Source organism: Sylvia atricapilla, chromosome 2, assembly GCF_009819655.1.
Source record: "Sylvia atricapilla isolate bSylAtr1 chromosome 2, bSylAtr1.pri, whole genome shotgun sequence".
In the NCBI taxonomy this organism is placed as follows: domain Eukaryota; kingdom Metazoa; phylum Chordata; class Aves; order Passeriformes; family Sylviidae; genus Sylvia; species Sylvia atricapilla.
The window spans coordinates 17,058,938-17,077,968 of NC_089141.1; the positions used below are offsets into that span (position 1 = coordinate 17,058,938).

At 36.6% G+C, this 19,031-nt stretch overlaps 1 protein-coding gene across 1 annotated transcript in view; it reads right to left on the reverse strand.

Annotated features, from left to right (window-relative positions):
• Positions 1 to 19,031, reverse strand: part of GBE1 (1,4-alpha-glucan branching enzyme 1) — a 137,868-nt gene that overhangs the window by 46,586 nt on the left and 72,251 nt on the right. Inside the window, 4 exon segments of the mRNA XM_066338342.1 lie at positions 409 to 412; positions 1,429 to 1,527; positions 5,857 to 5,984; positions 6,709 to 6,824. Coding sequence (XP_066194439.1) covers positions 409 to 412; positions 1,429 to 1,527; positions 5,857 to 5,984; positions 6,709 to 6,824 — 347 coding nt within the window.

Here is a 19,031-nt window from a genome sequence, read left to right on the forward strand (position 1 = left end):
GGGCACTTATTTGCAGTTCTTTGGCAAGAAGTTTTCCTGCCTGCACCACGCTAAATTCTGGTACAATCCCAACTGTAACCAATTTGCACTCAACATCCCATCAATGTCCCATACTGTCCCATGTCAAGTACATGTTTAAGCTGGAAAAACTGACATTTTCTACAGTTAAAGAACAGAATTTACTGCAGCAGAGTTATGTTTCCTATCCAAGTATTGCAAATTAAATGAAGCAGATAATACCCAGAGATTGCTAAATTCAATGGTAAATCTTTGCACTTGTAAAATTCTACAGTCTATTTTTTTTTTCTATGTAACACGAACTTGGGCACTTGCATTTTGCTTACCTAGGGAATTGCTCATCTTACCTGCCCTAAAGTGTGGTAAGAACAAAACAAAAAACAAACTAACAAAACTGCAAGAAACCCACAAAACATCACAGTTAGGTATTTGTAGTTAACAAATGATCCCTTACTGCATACCAGGACCTAATGTCTGAATTACACATTCCAAATTTTAATCATGGTGTCTCTGTTGGAAAAGCTGCCAAGTTTATCTTCTAAAAAGAGACTTGAAATCTGTTTTTCAATTTGCCCTCTATCTCCTAGTTACAAAACTGAAAGATGCTGAAGGTAAAGTAATTATTTAAGTTATTATTCTTAGCTACACACTATATTTATTGAAGCATAAATGATCATATAAAACATGTCCTGTTTTCAGATCACGATGACAGCCCAAAGATTTGAGTGTAATCTTCTACCTAACTGAAAAACATTGTCTAAAACATCAGTAGAAGCTTTTTCAGATCATATAGTGTTTTATGCCTTTTCTTGTGGAAAAGGTGATATAAAAACTCATTGTAGTCAGAATTTATTAATATTTACAGATTTATATTATTCTTTTTGTAACTCCCCTGTACCAACTGCAGATGTTTGTGTAATTCACCTAGGTTTACTTTGCTTCAGCTTTCAGGTATTTATATTCAATGCCAATTCTATGCCCAGTGTCAGGAGGGTTTATTGCATGTTTTTAGAACGATTTTTAATTTTTTTTTAATATTTATATGTATATGGTTGATTTTTTATCTACCTGTTTACATCCAATATAGATTACACATTCTACAGCTGTTGTGACACACGGGTCATTTCAAAGAAATTGAGCTTATGTGTATTGTATGAAGAAAACAATTATCAGCTGGAATGCAAATCCCAGCTCCTGAACTTCCTCACCTAGAACCTACATGACATCTGACAGCTCTCATTTCAGCCTCCAATACCTGTGCTCAAGCCTGTTGGAATTTATTTCAAGTAGCACATTAATACAAGAGAAAGAAAAACTCATCAGCAGGATTCAGAAGTGTTTATGTGTATGCACTGACAGAGAACCATCCCACTCTGAAAGAGCAGAAGGTATTTTTTAAGAAGTTCTCACCTGTATCCACTTATCTGGAATGGCCATGGCAAGTCGATAATCAAAGCCCCCTCCTCCCTCTGCCACAGGCCGACAGAGAGCTGGCATTCCAGAAACATCCTGGAACACAGAAAACACCCCCCAAACATAATTTCCACAGCACTGCAAATATTACGGCATATTTTCCACCATACTGATATACACTCTATAAACAGCTTCACAGATTGACCTGGGTTAAGGAAGAAAAGGATAAATTTAAACCAGCTATTACTACACTCAGACGTGCTGTTTGAATGCAGAAGTTACAAAGAAAAGCACTATGACTTCTCTCATCAAATACTCTACCTCAGAATATTTTAATAGAGTAGATATTTGAATGGGAAGAGACCTCAGTAGATGCAGAGTTTGAAATAATTAGCTCTCTTGAGCTCCAAGTAATCAATAGAAAGCACAAAGTCGTCAACAAAAGACAAATAAGCCTTCATTTTGTTTATTGATATTTTGCATAAGGAATGGCATAAAAAAAGGTTAAATATAAAGTACTTTAAGGAAGAAAAATACAATCTCTATCTTTTGCCAAACCAAACCTATTGATCCAGCCAGTCCTGGAAAGTGACATGCTCTTACTGCATAATTTCCCAGTTTCATAGTGCTGGAAGCTGACTATTCTTAAATTTGTAATTCCAAGTTTCTTAAAGTATTTCTTTTTCACCATGTTGTTACACAATTTTATCACGCAGCATTCTTTTCTAAGGTTATCTGGACAGAAAATGCAGGTCTCCACTCAGTATCCATCAGTAGTCAATTTTATTAACTTTTGTGGGGGAATGGCTTCTCACTGACAGCAGTTATGGATTAACAAACACCTTTCGCATCTACACAAGAGAATTTGTGGAATTAATACTGACTAGAACCAGGGCTTAATTAGGAAGCTCATTCTGATTTGCTGAAATCAATCCAGTTTTCAATTCAACTGCAGCACTGGAATAGTGAAATAGATATTTACACTTCAAGTCACACACACTGATATAAGGGAGGAGATCAAACCAGATCACCAGAAGCTCATGCATGGCATCCCAGGGGTGGAAGGCAGGGCTGTCATCCAGAGCAACTGGCTGAGGGAATCAATGAGCAGGAATGTCACACAGAATGTCACCAAGTTAATCCTGACCCTGGGATGGGCCATCTCCTCCTGTATCCATGCGGGCTGGGCCAGCCAGGCTGGGCAGCAGCTCTGCTGGGACGAAGGGCCTGGGGCTGTGGGCCAGCAGCAAGCTGAGCTGGAGCCAGCAGCCTGTCCTGGCAGCATGGGATAGCCAGCACAGCCCAGCAGCAAAGCCAGCAGATCAAAGGAGGGCATTATCCCCCTTCAGGCAGCAGCCACTGGAGCGCACAGAAAACTGTGCCCACGTTCCATACAGCACAAAAAAACAGTGAAGTGGAAATTCTTTACAAACTTTTAGATGTGATAAAAAATTCAATAACTCTCCTAAATCAAAGATAGACACAGACTCCTGGTCTCTAGATTATGCAGGACACGATGATGTGAAACAAAAGCCTTTTTCTGTGATGCCATGCTGCCTGCCTGGAGGAGGTCCTAGTCTGAGATTTAAGCAATTCCCATCTACTTTAGTCACAATATTGAAGGCCAGATTTTTGAGAAGTAAAATTCCAAATTTAACAATATTTGTATCTGTGTCTACAAATTTTAACTGGACACACACACAAAAAAGAAATCATAAATAGTTTGTTTAGTAGATCATCCATCAAATGTACTTCTACCAGGAAACTTCCTAGCCTAGTACAGCCCTCAGACTACAGTCCACTACTGATCTTCCACACAGGGGAAAAATGAAAGTGGCAACGGGTGATCCAAGAGGGATCAAAAAGGACTTCAAGACCTCAGGACAATTGGTAAGGGAAGCTGAGGCAGAAGCTCTATTCTCCTCTAAAACTCTAGTTGGAAGGCAGCAACATTGAAAGAAATGGATGGACTGAGTCAGTTCATGCATTACTCCATGGCTAGGTCACTGCCAAAATGTTGGGGGGTTGACAGTGGGAATGGCCAGCTATACTGGCTTCAGACAGCAATGACATTTCTCAGTGATGTCTGTACTGGAACCAATTTAAGTGGTTTAAGTGGGCTCATGGGAGTCTCACGAGGTTTAGCAAGACACAAGTCCAAGGGGCTGCACCTGGGTTGGCCCTGTTATCAATTCAGGCTGGGTGTGAACAGATCCAGAGCAGCCACACAGAAAGACTTGGGTGTGCTGGTGGGTGGGAGGCTGGACAAGACTGGTCAGTGTGCTCAGATCCAAATCTGTCCTGGGCTGTATCCAACATGGGCAACAAGAGAGAGAGGGGATTCTGCTCCTCTCCTCCTTCTGCTGAGACCCCCACCTGCAGGGCTGCATCAGCTCTGGGCTCCCAGCACAGCAAGGACAGGGACCTGCTGGAGCCAGCCACCTGAGAGTCATGAAGATAATCAGGGATGGAGCACCTCTGCTATGAGGAAAGGCTGATCGAATTGAGATTGTTCAGCCATGGAAAAAAAAGCCCTCATGTGGCCTTCCAGTACCTGAAAGGAGCCCACAAGAATGATGGAGAGGCACTTTTTGCTAGGATATTTATTGACAGGACAAGGGAGAATGGCTTCAAACACGAAGAGAGTAGGTATATTAGGGAGAAAGTCTTTGCTGTGAGGATGGTGAGGCCCTGGCACAGGTTGCCCAGAGAAGCTGTGGATGCTCCATCCCTGCTCAAAAGCAGATTTGATTGGGCTCTGAGCAACCCAGGCTAGTGGAAGGTGCTCCTGTTCATGGCAGGAAGATGGAACTTGACCCTTTAAGGTCCCTTCCAACCCCACCATCCTATTATGACTCAACAGCTAATTTCAAAGCATTTGTTCAGACCCAGGTTTGAAAAGAGCTGCACATAAAAATAAAACCCACAGCATACTGTTTCTTTCCCTCTTGTGTTTATAATACTTCAGGCATGACAGAATTTCACTTAACATTTTTTCTTCCCCATTATAAAGAACTTTAATCACCACTTTATTTGGAAGACCAAAATGAAAAATAATGCTCAGTAACACCTAAAAAATTAGCAATTACCAAGACAGTGAATATACAGAATATTAAAAAGCTGTAAAAATCATCAATTAATTACGTTAATTTGGAAATATATTATAATTAGTTATGGCCAGAGAAAAACATTTTTCTCACATGGCATGCTTCTATAGGCAAACAGAAATTCTTCATTGCCTTTGTAATTTTCAATTATGTCAATAGTTTCTCCTTCTGAAATTCTCCTTTAACCATGACGCACATTGATCAATCCTATGATTCATGTAGTGACTTCCTGAGGCAGAAAATTATGTATTGAAAAGAAGCAGCTCTCAAACTTAAGCAGAGAAACTGAAGACACATCTTATTAAAAAAAAAAGACAGTGAACTGGTAGCCAGGTAATACAAGATAACTAAACTCAGAATTTCTTTGGTAAGAACATTTATAATCTAGGACTACCTAGAAAATTAACTGATTAAATTTCAAACAAGCCTACAGCTCGATGAAATTACCTAGAGTTTCTTACTGATTGCTTTCGAGATGCTGTTATGATACAAAAATCTATAATAAGTAAGAAATGAAGTTAAGCAGTATTTTGCTTACCATAGATAGAGAACTCTTAAGCATCACAAACCCTTTTATTAGAAAGCCATATAGTCTCTAATGCTATCAGACAGAGTTCACTTTTCTTTTAATTAAAATGAATTATTTAAACATAGTACAGAAAAAACTCCTCAGTGTTTAAGTCATTTTTTGTCTGGATAAAGACAAAAATATCAATGAAAATATTCATAGAATTTTGAATGTTCTGCTGTTTCATACTTTTAGAAGCTCCATGTGCCAGCAACATTTTTCAGTCAAAAAGAATTGATCTCAATCAACTCAAGTAATATAGTCTGTTTACTCCTCTAGAAACCTGGAGAAAACTTAATAATAAATTAGATTAGCCTATATATTCAACATTTATAGGTTTATTGCATTTAATTTGAAGGGTAATTTTCAGATACACCAATATAATTCAAAATATGCAAAACATCATTAGGGCTGTTAATCTTTAGTAGCACAGAGCACTGCTGACAAATGGCTATCATGCACAAGTAATAACTAATAAAACAATTCTCATTACAAATTCAGGGTGAGGAAGGAAAAAAAAAAGAAAAGAATGACCACATTAATTAATAACCTATTAATGCAGAGAGAATTCCCATAGTGCATATTCAGGTTGTTTTTCCCCACCAGGCAAAGCCTGTCCACTAATTAATATTTTTCAGCTCATGTCATTGCTTGAGTACCAGAAGTGTGACTTGATAATTAACAGGAAATTCACATCCTGAAGCCAACTAATCAATATTAATGTCACTGAGGATGGCAAAATGATCTTACCTCTGCTATGGTTATGCATTCTGGGTGCAAGGTATTAATCATGTGATTGGCCAGCATCAGGTAACACAAAGCATCTTCATCCACATGTAGGCCAAAATACTCATTGTAATCTCCACTGAACCCTGTGCCTAATAAGACAAGAAGTTTTAAAAGTCACAGTTTAGTTTTAATTAGAAAACACAGGTATTTCACACAATATTTTATTTTATAAGCACAGAATATATTAATGATTTTTCCTCTATCCTCATAACAATGAAGCAAGAAAATTAACAAACCTGTTATTTTTTGATCATTCACAGAATACCCTGAGCTGGAAGAGACCCACCAGGATCACTGAGTCCAACTCCTGGCCTTGCACAGAATCACACCCTGTATCATCCAGAGGTTTTAGGAATCTTCTGAACCTGTTTGTGCTCCCATCCAACCATCACTGTGGCACTCCAGCACAGGACTTATCCCACCGCTTTTGCTTATTCCAATGGTATCAAATCCCTGGGACTAGTCGAAAGCTTTGAGCTCCTCTTGGCTTGTTCCTCATGCTGCCTGTGCTGGTACAGAAACACTTCAAGTGTGGTTTGCTGTAGCTGACACCTTGTGGACCAGATTGAGGGATCTTCCTGGTGCTTCTGTCCTCAAGTTCTGGGTGTGCCATCCCATTGCTCATCACTAGCAAGCCTGGTTTTGTCCCCTTCCCCTTCCCATCCAGTTTCAAGCTCTACCAATAAATCCCTCCAGCTCCTGTGCTAAAACCCTTTCTCCCCACCCCTGAGAAGCAGTGAACTTTACAGCACTATTTCCACAGCAACAGAGCTGCAGCAGGAGTGCTGGGAGCAGAGCTGATAAATCACTCACCGATGCCATGGTGGTGATACAACATGGACGTGACGCCGTCAAACCGGAATCCATCGAAGCGGTAGTCTTCAATCCACATCCTCAAATTAGACAGGAGGAATCTCAGGACTTCCCAGCTGAAATGACATAAGCATAGTTGTTTATTAAGCTTTAAAAACATTGGGATCATCTAGCATTCTTTATACCTTGTTCTCCACTTACATATTTGGTACTCATACTGTACATTTTATTGTTTTAATGACTTCTTCCCTGTTTTTCATTAACCTTTCTCTAAAAAATTTGTATTTAAGTCTTTGCCTTTTTACTGCACAAAATCTTAAGACTGGAGATAGGAGGTTAGTAAAAATTGTCAACTATCTACACAGACATCTAACAGCGTAGTGTCTGAACACATATACTATATTTTACTACTCATACTTGCTGGTGTAATTTTCTTTTCCCTCTCTAAAGATGGTTACATTCTCTGGGAAAAGATGCTATAGAAAAGGAAATAAAATTTTAACAGGCAAGATCTTCTCCCCAAGACTTTATGGATTTATAGCAAATTTTAGGCATAATTGCTGTTGAAAAGCTGTCTTTCTCAATTAATGACAAATCACATGTCACCAGTAGAATACCAAATCACCTACTATGTTATAAATTTACACATCTGAAAAGCAAACCAAAGGAAAGTTGAGGAGGTATATTTTGAAATTCAGAGCAACAGGAATGGGGTATAACACACACACACACAAAGAAAGCATGGAGATGAAATCAAAACATAAAAGAGGTTCCAAAATGAACAAGCATGTGGAAACATTCGTGAACAGAATTTAATATTAAGGAATAGAATTGTTTCATGAACAGTTTTCCTACTATTCATCACCTCTTCTCCCTGGACATTGATCTCTGTAGCTTCAAAAGACACCCACATGTTGTTTCTACAGTTCACCCTCCATGGCACAGCCCTCTCTGACACTCTCATGTGCATCTCCTGCAAGCACAGCTCTAAAGAGCTCACCCATCTCAATCAGCCAAGCCATGATGCACTGAAACTGGTTTTGCCCACATCTTCAACACTTGCCAATGTTACAATTTCTCTATAACCAATTCTCCAAGACAGCATAGCTACACCACCACTTCCTACCAAGTTTCTGCTCAGAGAAGAGCCCAGGAGCAGGCAGGGTCGCTCCAGCCTCCCTCTGCTGGGTGAGACAGAAGAAATAACGTTGCACAAGCCACACCACAGTTTATCTATGCACCTTATGATAGGCATAGGGTAGTGAAGGGAACCCTTCCTGCATTTCATTTAACAGACATCAGAAACAGTAAATTCAGAAAGAAATTATGACACAAGGAATAAACTCCATTGCAACAAAACAAATGTCACCATTTTCCTTCCTCCAAAAAAATTCTTCATATGAGGGATGCTTTAGGTGTTGAGTAAGTGGTATTACAAGAAAAGATGAGAGGCTACGGGCACACTATAAAGTCAAATCCTGATCTCACTAAACAGCCAATTCTTATTACCTTCCACAGGATTATATTATTTCTCCTTCTTTTTGCATGCACAGCACAGAGATACACATTGTGCATATAAAGACAGAAATATTACCAAATCAAAACCTCCAAATTTAGGAAATGTGAATCAGCTCACTGTGAATTCCCTCAGTTCAGCACCTTTCCTGGATGTGCATTACATGATATTTTGTTTTGTTCCATTGCTACACTCCCCTGCTTCAAACCATCTAGTTCACAAGTTAACACGATACTAGGAAGATCTCTTTCCTGTCTGAAGAACCTCTCATATATTTATTATTCCTCAGGTGAGATGGTTTGCAGTGAATGAACAAGATTGAGATTGCTCTGATATTAAAAGGGATAGAAAAGTATCAAAAAGTCCTACAAACTGGAAAACTGGTCACCAAAACACAATTTTGTGCAAATGTTTGCAGTATCTTTTTTCTGTTTCAGCATGAAATTCACAGAAAGCAATAGCTTTATATTCCTGCAAGCCAAATGCTGCGAGAAAAGAGCACAGTATTTTAGCAAATAAAAATAGTATATTACACAGAATTAAGATAATGCATGCACAAGGAGCACATTAATTACTACAAGAACCATCCAGACTTAAAAGTTACTTCTTCTCATTACAAACTGCTTGACTTTATAACCTTAAAGTCCTTAAGATGGTGAAGAGGATTTGTACATTTGTAAAAAATACACAGAAGTCTCAAAATGGATAACAAATGTAGTTTTTCCACCATTGTTGGCACTGAAGATTGATCTTTGGGAAAAGATGGAGAATCAGTATGAACATAAATTGTAATGACTTTTAGATGGAAAAGTGACAACAATAAAAACAAATAAGATGAATTTACTGCACCAAAATATTAGTTAGAAAATTGATGATATCAAAGACCTGAGTAGGAGCAGCAGATGTTTCCCAAGCATCTGATTGCACATGGGAGAGAAGATCATAAATAAACAAATAAATAATCATATTATCTCTAATTTTTGTCTAAATTTGGAAAAAATCAACTTTAGGATAATTTTTAAGAAGTATAACAAGCACTAGCAACTCTATTGACTTTTAGAGCGATAACTACACAGCTCCAAAACATGAGCCAGAATAACAGATTTTTTGAGACATGCAAATCACACAAACCATACAGAGGTTCATTTTTTCATTCAACTCAATTTGTTCATGGTGGGGAGCAGCACCATTAGACATAGAAGTTGACAGAACAAATAATTTTGCAGAAAGCCAGCAGAGGCTAAAATTGAAGAGGCATAATTGAGATACCACAGAAGCAGTAATTCAGGAGCATTTCTAGAACAGTACATTCTTGTATTTTACAGACAGATATGGAAACAGGATAGCATTCATTAGGAATGAAATTTCTTCTGGAAAAAAAGCCATATCTTAAGTTATATCATAAAAACCTTACATTTTTGCACATTATAAAATTGAGAAAGTTCTTTTATTGCATGCATGATCAAAGACAGGAAGGTTATGCTCCATCTTCATTAAGGAACAAATGTTTTGCAGTGTAAGAAATCTAAGTAATTCAGAATTCACTCAAAGATTCAAAACAAAGAAAGTCTTTGCAGAGAAGTATTGCTGGATTTTTTTTTCCCTTCACCCTTGGAGCCCATAGCTCATTGATTAAAAACAGATTTCTTGTTTGAAAAAGTGAAATGAGCACATCTACCTAGATGAACTGGTTTCATGAGGTGATGAGTAATTTAACACCTTTCCTATCCTTGGTCAGCAGAAAACCTGTGAAATTGCTTACAACACACACTTGTTATTAATTTTTTTTTCTATACTAATAATAAAAAGCAAAGTAATTATTCACCATAAGCATTTTAAATTCCAGTCCATGATGATCGTTAAATATTTAGATGCAAGCAATGCATTTAAGCAAATTAATTTTGTCACTATGGACAAAAAATAATATTGGCTGCGTCTAATACAGTTTGAAGATGCAATTCTTGAACCATATTAATGTTGACCTTCAGGAATTGCATTTATTACTATGTATTGGAGAACTACTGACCTTATAAGAATCTAGGCTTTTATGATGATATACCTGTTTTAGTTCTTAGGGTTTAATTAACTTAAGACACAGTAGCACTGAATTGCTAAAGCATTATTTCTCAAACTACCCCCAAACACTTCAACAGTTGACTGCCTTAAATTCAATCAAAAGATTGCTAAACAAAGAAAATGGCATTCAGTCTAATTAATACATTGCTAACTATAATGCTAACTTTCAGTGAATCTGGTACAAGTTGTTTTATGGCCTAAACATCTAGATCTAATACAGAGATATTTGTTTTTTTACCGCTGCTTATGAGCTCAGAGCAGCATGAGTAGCAGTTCACCTGCTACTTGGATACACTTTGTTTGATTAAAGTTATACAAAAGGGTAATCAGTCTTATGCTGTTTGCAAAACATCAACACAACAATAAACCCCATTGTATTTCAACCTCCTCAATTTATCACAAGTAATTCCCCTCTGTCATCTACAAAACCTCATTGCCAAGACCCAAGTCCTCGCTAGCCACAAGGGGTTGAGAAGCTGAAGCAGTGCAGCAGTGCCTGTTCAAACCAAGGGACAATCCTGACTCGCAGCACTACATTGCCCTCAACATTCCAGTTATTCTGAACAGCATTCCAGGGCAACATACTCAGCTCCAGCAGTCAATGGAGCATGCTCAAGTCTTTAACAGGCCCAAAGAACTTTTGTTTGGCAATCCAAACTGCACTATGTCTCCAAAATGGTTTGTGCAGACAATGAACAACAGAGCTGTCCTCTTGGAGCATATGATAACCTGGGAGCAGAAGAGGTCAGCAGTAACATAAATATATTATATAAATAACCGTAAAAATAAATAGCTATAAAAATAAATATAAATAACTATACTGGTCTCTAGAAGAGACAGAATCAGTGAATTAACTTCTAAATATAGGAAGAGGGTTTTATTCTCAGCCACAGAAATTGAGGATCTATTGATGCCAGCATAATTACAAAGCCAATAATATTATATAATTACAGACTATAGCAAATAAATTACTGAAAGATTTAAAGTTTTCTCTAACAGTTAAAAATAATGGACACTTTTATCAACAGTTGTGGCAGAAGACATCTTTGCTTAAGCCTTAACATCCCATTTTCTGCATTAAAACAAAAAAGCTCAAAAGTATTTGAGAATTTTAAGGCCAGCCTTCAGGAAAAACAAATCCTTAATTATTTAAGTAACACTATGAAAATGTAATGAGAAATCAAAGTGAAAGGACAAATTTTGAAGCATTTGTTCAGTAAAGATCTGAAGTTCTGTCACAAACTAAATCATATTGATTTCTTTTAGGCAAAAGATAATAGCAGTAAATTAATTGGATGCAGAGTTGCACAATCACTTCTGTGCCTTTTCGTGGGCAAAACTCCAATTCTTCATAAACCACAGACAAATACACGTATTATATGCGCAATATACAGAATCATAGGATGGTTTAGGTTGAACAAGACCTCTGAGATCATTTAGCACAACCACTAACAACACTGTGTTCACTACTAAAACCATGTCCCTGTGGGTGCCACAGCCACACATTTCTGATGGTGCCACAGATGGCTCTTCCACCACTCCCCTGGGCAGCCTGTCACACAGGCTCACCTTTCCAGCGAAGAAAGACATTTTTCCTGCTATGTAATCTAAATCTCCCCTGGTGCAACTTGAGGCCACGTCCTCTTGTCCTGACACTTGCTACCTGGGAGACACACCCTACCAGGCTACACCTTCCTGTCAGGAAATTGTAGAGACCACTAAGGCCTCCCCTGAACCTTCTTTTTTCTAAACTAAAGTCTGAGTTTCCTCAGCTGTTTCTGATAGGAGAAGCAGTTTTGTTCTTATATACATATATATATATACACACATACACGCATATATACATATGTGTGTATGCATTCATGTGTGTATGTATTTATATGTGTGTGTGTATGTGTAATACCAATACTAACACCTATTATACATAATTCACATTATCGTTTATATTTACACTTTTCTCTTTAACAATTCTAGCAAGCAGAACACTGTTATAATAACCACCTCATGTTAATTGTGCAGGTTAATTCTGCACCAACCTTCTCTCATATTTTGCCAGTGAATTAAACATGTTTATGAATACATTCACATGACTTTCCTGAAATGCTATTTGCACAAAAAGAAATTTTCTCCTCAAATGACCTATGGACTATATAAGGGTTTAAAATAACCTGCAAGTAAGCAGCACTGTTCCAGGCTTACATTTTTCTGGCTAGTCTTATCCCCACTTGGTAAGAGTAAACTAATATCAAATAAAGCATTCAGTTATTTGCCCTATAAAATGGAAGCAATAATTCAAATACTACTCAGCAAAGGTTATGTCCTGCAAAATGTGAATATGAGAACAGCCTTGGAGGCAAAGTAGGTAGGTACTTATTGTAATGAAATTTAATATTCTTGATGTGTTTTGCTCAGTGGGCTTCCTGAGGTAAATAGAAAATGAGGAAAAAAAAAAAAAGGTAAGTACTGAAGACAATTATCTGAAGTTTAACACAGCCTGCAGGGCATACCCATTTTAAAATAGAGAAAGTATCAAAAATAATATTACAAAACTCTTTTAAGTGCTGATAAAGTCTACATGGATTTCAGCTCTGATTTGGATAAATTAGCATTTGTCCCACTTATATTCTACCCAAGTAAATTATACATTAATAAAATAACAATCTTTGAGACTATTTAAAATTCTGTTCTCCCAAAATAAACTTCTTAAACAATATTAAATTTGTTTGGTCATATAATCAACGCTGCAAATTAACAAACAAAATATGCCATTTGACAAAATTCAACTAAATCACAACTTTAAAGATGTACTGTCAGAATTTGCATACAATTTAATGCAATTCATGATTTCCACAATTAAACAGTAGTTTACTGTTCAACACTGAGTTTGCTTTCAAATAAGTCTAAATGTAGTGCACAAATAGCTACAAACTATTACAGATCAGTTGACTTTTGATTTTAAACAGACCATTATCCTGAAATTTGCCCAGAAAATGGCACCAGAGTTGAGATGGGGACTGCTAAACAATCAAGTGCAAGGGATACTTAAGTATTTTGTTGTGAACTTTTTGTGTTAACTACTTTGCTTTTTCCTCCCCTGAAAGAGTATGCTATTAAGTATGTATAAGATTAGAAAACAATTATCCTCAAATCCCTTTATTTCCTATATAAGAAAACAAAATTACACTCAAAATCAATTCATTCCATTAGCAGTGACAAAAATATTAACTGCCTGGTCAATTGTTAACATTTTTAAGCTCTGCCTTCTCAAAACCATCTTATTAAAATAAAAGCTTGAAACTTTATAAAGTTAATTTAATTTCACACTTTAAAATACTGGCTCCCTAATTTATGCTTACAAGTGACTTCAAAAGGGACACTGAGAAAGTGTCTGGTTCACATACAAAAATATTTAAAGCATTTGTGTTATGCCTGCACCTTCAAAATGCAAATACAAACTGCTTTAATTTGAATTCAGGCGCATTTTTTTTCTAATACTTATAAATAGCAAGAAGCATTTAAGCAGCCAAGAAGCAGAATTCTTCACAAAATAGAACATTTTGAAAAATCCCAAATAAAAGCACTAGAGAAGTGAAGCAAAACCAGACCTCTCCCCTTAAGAAAATTCCAGCATTAGTAAAAACATATCATCAGATATCTCTTTTTTCTATAAGTTAGAGAGCACTGATGATTGAAAAGTCTTTTCTGTATACAGATGATGGCAAATCATAGTTTGATTTGCCTCAGTGGTGTGTGGCTCAAGTTTATCTGTACCATGATACTAATACAATACCTTATCAATCTACCATTCAGTAACCACATGCTATTACAATTTTTTTAAAGTAATTTTTGTAAATTCCCAAATCAAAACTTTAATCCTCAAGCGACAAAGCCTGTCAGCTGCTTTTTACGTTAGCATGGAAAAATGAACCTCATTAGGAATAGCTGTTACCACATAGAGAAGACTAAAAACGGGGCAAACTTTTGCATTTTACCAACCTAGAGCATCACCTTAGAAGATTTTATCTAAATAACTATTTACTTTAGACCCTCAGAGACCAGCACACCAAATCCCTGAAGACTTAGTTGTCTGGTATTTTATTGACCAAAAGTCTATCCTTCCCCCCTTCATCCCAACCAGGCAGTTGGTGGCAATGCCAAATCTCTCCAGAAGGATAAGGAAATTTTAAGATGAGTGAAAATGTTCATTATCAGCCATCATCCAGACAACACAGGAAACTTCTGAGATACTGACTCCATGTCTCGAATGGTAGTCTACTCATTTCTAACCCTGGGGAAGCAGGGGCCAAGGGAATTCCACTCTTTATACTGATATTAGCTAATACAAGGCTTAGATTACTTCCTCTCATGCTTCCAGATTTTATCCTCAGCATCAGCAATTGCTCTGGATAGAGTCCAAGATGTTCCTTTCAGCACCATGAGATGACTCTGCTCATCCCACATGACAGACTTTGGCATGGAGGGCAGGAAAGTCTGTACAATGAACGATTACTTTCATAGAAGAACATTTCCAGTGGAAAGCTCAAAAGCCTGAGGACTGTCTTAGATCAGCCCCAGCACAAGATTCAAGGAATCTGCAAGGGGAAGCAGCCACATGGCAAAGCTGAGCCATGCAGCACTCCCTATTCTCTGAGTAAGCACTGAATGCAAAGCTGTTGCATTTGCACAAACCAGTACAGGAGATCTGAAGCACAGGGTTCATAGTAAATAGGGATCCACCCTTAAGCACAGCAGAGTATTTCTCACTTTGCTGCACTTTTTGAAGTTATATTCTTTAGAAATGTCATTAAAGAAATATATTAGCTCAGATTGGGCTGTGACAATAGAGTTGTAAACTTGCAAATACACTTTCTGTAGGTTTCATAAATACATTTATTTTTCATCTAAGAGACCTGAAAAACAGGTCTGTATTCAAAGACACCTAGGTTTTAATCTCAATTTCTTACGAGATACTGCCATTTTGACTATATAATTTGCACTTCATGAGGATAAATATGAGCACAATAAACATATTTAGGATAGAATGCTACATTGGCTTTGCTTAGAAAAATATATGGCAAAATTATTATTTGAATTGTCTCTGGAATAAACACCAACAATGTAATTCTTGAATTGAAGTAGATTTGGCATGGCTACCAACTGCCTAGTTGGGATGAAGGGTAGATTTTTAGGCAATAAAATACAGACAGGCAACTAAGTCTTCAGGGATTCAATTCAGCTATACTGTGTTTTATCCATTAGTCTATTTTTCAAACATTATATGCACCTCTTTTTAAAACCCCTTGTGACCTGAAGACATTTTAACATACCCACTATCTTTCTGTAACTATGAAATCTGTAAGCTCCACAACAGACAGGTGGGAAAGACACTGTGCTCATTTTCATTCCCACTAATTCATGGAAATTAAATTATGGCAATTGGAACTTTAGATAGTATCTTGAAAATATTGAGAGAAAAATTAATGTCCTTAGATAGAAATTAAAAAAAAACAAAAACAAAAACAAAAACAACATATTCGACTGCCTATAGCTTACTTAAAAAGTTCTTTAAAAGAACACATTCCTCCACATTTGGAAAAGCTTTGAGTACTGTATTTACATTTTTAAGTCAACAGTGGAATGGCAACTGACACAACAAGGCAATAGAACCTTTTGATAGTTTTAAACCAACTTCTAAGATAACTGGCTAGTGCATGAGAAGTTGCCCAAAATCACAGAACACAGAATGATCTGTGTCTGAAGGGACCTTAGGGATTATGTAGTCACAACCCCCTTGCCATGGGCAGAAACATCATCAGCTTGGAGTCCTGTGCAACCTGAAATTAAACATTTCTAGGGATGGAGCATCCACAGCCTCTCCTGACAACCTCTTTGGTGTCTCACTCTCACTATGAAAAGTTTTGTTCTTATGTCCTTCCTTATGATCTAAAACTCCCCTTCCAGTCTGAAACCATTGCTCCACGTTCTGCCACTTGTGTCCTGTCCTGCATCCCATTCCTCAAGCCAATCAACCACACCACACAGTTTGGTGCCATCCATCAAGTTCAATCCCAATAAGTTATTTCGGGACACCATTTGTTGCTTATCCTTATTTGGAAATATTAATTTACCAGTGTATTTCATTAATTGGAAATAGGTGTTTATTTTTAAGAGTCTTTTACTAAAAATGCCATGATTTTAACTGACATGAAATCAACTATTCCTACTACAGATATCCTCTATTCAGATCATATGTCAGTGCAACTGTTACTCATCCTAGCTTATCTATTAGCAGAATGATAGCAACTTCTAATTAAATTATATATCTGATGTGGAAACTTCATAATATTATAGAAAACAAGTTTCATTGTCTTGACCAGGACAGAATACAAAGTAAACTAAAGCTAAGATTCTGTGAAATAGTTTAAACAAGTTTGCCCTTGCATATATTGACAGTCTGGCATTGCTGGAAAATGAGTTGCTCAAGCCTCAGTCTCTAATCAAATGTTTCTTGTTTTCCACGTTTGGGTGAGGACGGTTCTGTGCTAAGAGCAACTGTTGATGAAACGTACAAAGCATTCCCTCTTTCCAGTACACATTAATGAGCTTATAAGAATGTTATTTTGCACTACTTTCTGTAAGTCACTACCTGTTTAGCCAATTTATTAGCTGAGTAAGGATTAGAAAGAACATCCAGATGAAAGCTGTTTCCCATTTCCTGACAGACTTTCAATTTTCTCCTGAATTAACCCAATGACAAAATAATTACCTCGAAATTTCTAATAACAAAGTCAAAGTAGATTTTCATCTTTTCCAATGCCCTTATCCAAGAAGGTGGTGGCAAAGGAAGCCTGAAAACACTGATAATGTAAATTTTAGTGTTTCGTAGTTGACTTTTTTCTCTCCAAAATTCACTTGTGAATCACCCCCTCACGAGGCTTGAGCATCCACCACAGAATGATTATAAGCCCCTAAATAATTTCTAGGAAGAAAAATACAGAATTTTAGATTTCAGGGCAGTGAATAGGCTAAAAATCCAAGATAATAAACACTAAACAGATCAAAAAATGGGGAGAAAGAGTAGTGGAAATCTTTTGGGATATTTTTTCCCCAGTGTTTGGCTGACTAATTACTCCAATTCACAAATTCTTTGAACACAGAATCTGTCTATGAAGGCTTAAAGGCAAGAGTTAAATTTCAACAAGAAAGAGAGAATTTCACCAAGTCATTATTCCTAAAACCAACTGTATACCTAGCATTTTGAAAGATTATGCTATTTGATTCCTCAAACACCATCTTTTATAACTTGTTTCTGAATGCCCAAGCTTAGTCCATTTAAAACTAAATAAATTAAAAGAAATCTGTTATATTTAAATGACATAATTCAGAATAAGAAATGGTTTTGGCTCATAGCTGTGGCTATATTTACAGTCACAAAAATTTCAGACAAACTTGACACTTGAAGCCAGTTAAGTATATATATATTTCCTTTGTGTGAAAAATTCTTTATTGCTATTATTTATTACTCTAATTACTTAACAGCCTTGGTGTAACTTGGTGTCAACAACAAGTGAAACAATAACTTAAATAGCTGTTTGTTTGTTGGGGTTTTTTTTTACCTTTTGGGGGAGAACAGAAGGGAGGGAAGACAAGGGGGAATTTAGTTGGCCTCCACCTGCTTGCAAAAGGTCAAGGTATGAAAATGTAATGCTATACTCATAGGGGTGATTTCACTTCCAGTTGTGGTTTAATAACAAATTGATTCTTTCCTCAAAAGACTAATTTCTCTATTACTCTACTGGAGAACTGTCTTAGAAAAATTAGGTATACTACTAATAATAAGGCTGTGCTAAAATGTGGCCCAAAATATCATGCCCTAATCAACAGTGTGCTACACTGCAATCAAAATGCTGCTAAATACAACAGCAAGAGGGGAAAAAGCTGATCACTCTAAAGCACTGAAGAAAAATGTAAAGGACAGAGCCACTTTTTCTGAAGCTTTCTGGGTTAAAAACACAGACTGTAGAGTCTAACTTTTTTTTTTTTTTTTTTTCCTCCACAGAGAGAATGGAAAAAGGCTTCACTCCACATAATGAAATGACAAATTCTATGGTGTTTACATGAATCCTTGCAGCCAAGATGAAGCAATCTTATGTGTTTATTTAATCAGAAAAGTGACAACAGTCATTATTTTACTTTCTTCATATATCTTAAAGGAATAGAAGAATAAAGACTGCAAAGAGATCTCTTCATTGTGAAGCCTTTTGATAAATATACTCAGTTAAACACTTTGCACTGACTAAATATATTACAGATACAAAAAAAAATCCATACTTTTACTTAATTCTTCAGAGAAATTCATACTCAGCTCTTTGAACAAATTAAGTCATCTCCTATAAAAAAATTACTAGAGCACATATTAGTGACTATGGATGTGCTTTTTCATTCTTGTTTTTGCTCACATGTATCTATCCTTAAAACTACACTTGACAGGACTTAATTATTGTGCAGTAACACTAAATAAATCAAAGTCTACAAAGTATTACTTGTACACTTGTTTTCCTCTGCCTGAAATAATCTCATTAATTGTAGCAGAATAACTCCGAAAAAACTTGTGTCAGCTATATAACTATTTATTAATAATTAGAGCAATTAATTTCTTTCTTTTTTTTCCCAAATAACTTTATACCAATTTTCAAGAGCTGAAAAAGAATTGCAATATAGAAACAGACAA